At 41.2% G+C, this 4,046-nt stretch overlaps 2 protein-coding genes across 2 annotated transcripts in view; one reads left to right on the forward strand and one right to left on the reverse strand.

Annotated features, from left to right (window-relative positions):
* Positions 1-2,526: 2,526 nt before the first annotated feature.
* Positions 2,527-4,046, reverse strand: part of osgepl1 (O-sialoglycoprotein endopeptidase-like 1) — a 16,226-nt gene continuing 14,706 nt past the window's right edge. Inside the window, exons 4-7 of the mRNA XM_032529543.1 lie at positions 3,835-3,983; positions 3,021-3,151; positions 2,848-2,919; positions 2,527-2,768 (exon numbers count right to left, since the gene is read on the reverse strand). Of these exons, the coding sequence (XP_032385434.1) occupies positions 2,684-2,768; positions 2,848-2,919; positions 3,021-3,151; positions 3,835-3,983 (437 nt within the window). The 3' untranslated portion in view covers positions 2,527-2,683. The remainder of the gene's footprint in view (positions 2,769-2,847; positions 2,920-3,020; positions 3,152-3,834; positions 3,984-4,046) is intronic.
* LOC116697919 (probable inactive tRNA-specific adenosine deaminase-like protein 3) overlaps positions 2,693-4,046 on the forward strand; it is a 20,061-nt gene continuing 18,707 nt past the window's right edge. The window contains exon 1 of the mRNA XM_032529547.1: positions 2,693-2,786. Within this exon, the coding sequence (XP_032385438.1) occupies positions 2,748-2,786 (39 nt within the window). The 5' untranslated portion in view covers positions 2,693-2,747. The remainder of the gene's footprint in view (positions 2,787-4,046) is intronic.

The raw sequence follows: 4,046 nt of genomic DNA on the forward strand, positions 1-4,046 counted from the left end.
GTAGCCGAGCTGCACCAATCACATCGATGTATCTGATGTAGGCGGGGCCTGAGGCCAGCTGAACAGATGACGACAGTTTAATCTACCAGTTGGCTCCGCTGGTATCTAAGCGCATGGGGCTCTGGATACGTCACCCCATGTGTTGCTGTGATTGGTTGTAGTGTTATCCAATTACGTGCAGGGAGATTTTCAAATGGGCGACTTTCATTACTCGATGCCAGACCCTTAATCTTTCTGATTTGGGTCTGGATTTACAGGCCACTAAATGTAAGCATTTAAACTATTTTTTAAAATTTTTTGTCTTTTGGTAAACATTGATTCAATTTGCAGAACAAAAAAAGAAACCACAGGATTGCAATATGTTGTAGAATCCCTGTCTTTGAAACTGTAACCTGACTGCCATGTTGAATAAGATTTGAGAGGAACCAGACACCAGAGAGAGGAGCTTCAACTGTCCCAACTTCCTGTGATTTTTCCGCCCTCTAACCTGCATGTCACACCAGTGTATAGATCCATAGATGGAGGTGGATTTTATTCAAAAGGTGACTGCCAATACTTCTTTACTTCCAGGAAAGGATGTCCAATACAAGCAGGGCTTACATAAATGACGGCACATGTGGAGGTGATTGAGAAGTTTGAATAAAATCGATGGTAAAATGCACGTTTACAAGTTGTGTGTACATTTTTATGTGGTAAAAATCTGGATCCAGTTGAACAATTGTATTTAGGAACAGTCAATGAATAAACCATAGTGTGTGTGGAAAACTACAGTATGTCAGTAATTCAGATTGCTCTCAAATGTGGAAACCATGGATTCATGGGATTTTTTACCAAGAAAAGTTTAAAAGAGATGACGTTGCATTTAATTTCCAGAGTAGGTGGATGATGTGGTACGAGAGGACAGACGTGAGAAGGTAAATCTTTCTAAAGTGTTTTTCTGAACAGGAAATGATCAGTCACTGAATGGATGACCAACTCTGGCACATAACATGCACATTCATATGTCAATGGTTTTTTCTGTTTGTCTTGAATAAAAATATTGTATTTGGTCATCAGCAACCCCCCCCCCCTCTGTGTGTTGAGGTGCATTTACATAAAGTAACCACTAGAGGGGGATGTTTAACCAATAACCAACATGTCTGCACCTCAATGACAATATTACATCTCCTGTACTAGGTTTAGACAGGATGTACTGGGGTGTACTCTGTATAATTAATATCTCCATAACCTGTATTTATAATACGCTTTGATCTTGGCTTTCAGGTGGCAACCCCCCGCTTTCTGTGTAACATACAATCACATGGAAGTGCATGCAGGTTTGGGAAAAAGGAGCCAACAAAGCTTAAAGGAACATTCCACTGTTTGTTGAAATAGGGCTTATCACGGTCTCCCCGAAGTGTAGATGGGGGGGGGGGGGGGCAACGCTTTTTTGTCTCAGTGCACGCGTTGTTTTAGTCCGGTGCAACACCAGCAAAACAGGCCATTTAAAAACAGCATGATGGACTCCATATAAAGCACACCAATTGTAAAAAGCTGTGCCAGGTTACAGCCATATCTACGTATGTCTTTAAATGCAGTTTAGAAATATCAACAGAGCCTGCCTCTGATATCTTTGGGTTGGCTGTTCCACAGTTTGGGAGCATAGCTTAGAAAAGCTGCATGACCACTGTTCTTTTTGTGGAGTTTTGAGTAACTAGCAAACCAGCAGTAGATGATCTACGGCGGTGGGGGGGGGGGCACACACAACTTCCCTGAGGGCTACGCTGGAAAATGAGAATCATTATCCAAACACAGACATGCTTAGTTTAGTTTATTTGTTTGCAAAATTGTTGCATGCCTCATATAGTCTTTTTATTTTTTTCACATAAAGCCCCAAAAAAGTCAAGAAAAGTTCCTCAGCCATCATAGGAAAAAAAGTGCCCCAAACATTAAATAAAGCAATGAAAATGTGGGAAAAAGCAACAAAAAATTGGTGAGCGTAAAGATATTGTGAACTTACATTGATATGAAATTGGCGAGGGGCCGGATCTGGCCTGCGGGCCTTGAATTGGACACCTGTGACTTAAGGGGTTGGGAAGGATCATAGGACAGGAAGTGTGTGATGTAGGCCGCCCCTAAGCCTAAGATCTGAGAGCTTTGTATACAAGGACTTTCAAATAAATTGTAGAGGACACAGGGAGCCAGAGCAGTGCAGCTCAGACTGTGTTTTAGTCAGCAGTCTAGCAGCAAAGTTCTGGATCAGTTTCAGCCTCTCATTATGTTCAAATACTCCAGTATTATATAATAATGTCTTATTCAAAAAGGAGTTGCTTGTCCCAACACAAGGAAGCTGTCATGCGATGAACATTAATCAATTACCCCTAGTTTATTGTTTGGACATCAACATGCTGTATTAAAAAGCTGAACTAATTCTTTGTAATAATGGCTGTATTATTTTTTTTTAAATCCATTCATAGAAAAATAAAACCGATTTCAGTTTGATGACATCGGAAGTAGGAGTATTGTTTTTTTGTATTTTTTTTTTTTTTTTTTTTAAATCAAGATGTAAAAGACACCTTCGTTAATAAATAATGTTTAATGTGCTTTTACATACACTATAACATATACACAGTATATACTCTGACCAGGGAAAATGTAGAAGTGACAAAACACTTTTTTCTGTGCAGAACAAACCCATCGTGTGTCAGTCGGGGATCTTCATCCGGACCGACGGCAACCTGATCGCTGCTGCCTTCACCTCCGCCGTCATGTCCACACCCAGCCGGGCCCTGGAAAACCCCAGTAAGGTGAGCTGAAGGTTACAATGGGTTTCTTGCACAGAAAATCCTTGGTTTAGTGTGGACCTACTTTGGCTCGTAGCTGACATCCACATATGGAGGCAGGATCCCTTTCCCTTCTCTCAGGCGTTCAACACCGTTCCTGGTTTTAAAAAAAAAAGAAGAAGAAATAAATACATTTATCTCGGATGGATCCAATCAGATTCGCCGTCAAAGCTTTACTTAAAAGGTCAAGATACACACCATGCAATCATCACTCCATTGTCAGTGCAGAGTTTGGCTGGAGGACAGAGCAGGCGTAGCCCCGTGGTGTCAGTGATGAGAGTTAAAGCCTTGCGGATGTACTGATTGCTTGCAACTCCTCCAGACAGCACCTGTCACAGAAGAGTTCAGGATGAAAGCGTCACATCTCTTATCACAGTCTTCTCTGATTTAAAGGATGGGGCTGGTGTTCTTCTATAGTTTTCTTTTTCGTCTTCTTCAAATCCCATGAAAAGACCAAAACCTTTAAATGTGTTTGTTGGTTGGTGACACCTCGACCCTGTCTGTGGCTCTCAACTCCAAGTCCGTTAGGGGACATACATCCCAAAAAAAGAAAGAAAAAGGGGCTATTTAACTTCCTGAAACAGCTGGGCAGTGCACTGTAGTTTTCAGCAAACAAACGGAGTAAAATATTAGTTGGGGACTATTTTCACCATGTTTGAGGCACTAGTGAGTATTCATAAGATAAATATAGAAACTATTTATATACCTTTTGAAAAGGTACAATTTTGATGTACTTTTTATGTATTTTTTATTATTATACACAGAATATGTTAATGTACAGCATGCTGTTGGGCACAAGGGAAATAAGATCAGTATAACTCCAGTAACAGTGTCTATATTCCTGTAAGCAACCTTCTAATGAAGTAAAAAGAAATGTATAAGGTTAAAATGTCCCATTTTCTACAAAGAGCACCCGATCACTGCAACTCTAGACATTGGCATTGTTGTTACAGTTTCTAAAAATATCAACGCATGCGTTTGAATAAAATACAAGGTGAAGTAACGCACTCACCAAGGTGGGAGCGCTGGATGGCAGCAGGCCGATGGCCTTGCAGAACAGGATGGCGCGATGTGTGCGCTTCGCAAGGTGAGAGGCCACCGTGTGCTGCGTGGCGGCTGCGATGTCGTTCACGCACGACAACAGCGTCCCCTGTTCGATTCCTACAGCGGGGGACAAAAAGCTACAATTCAATTTATTTAGACTTAGACTTCTCTTTATTGATC

This window comes from Etheostoma spectabile, chromosome 11 (genome assembly GCF_008692095.1).
Source record: "Etheostoma spectabile isolate EspeVRDwgs_2016 chromosome 11, UIUC_Espe_1.0, whole genome shotgun sequence".
NCBI classification, from domain to species: domain Eukaryota; kingdom Metazoa; phylum Chordata; class Actinopteri; order Perciformes; family Percidae; genus Etheostoma; species Etheostoma spectabile.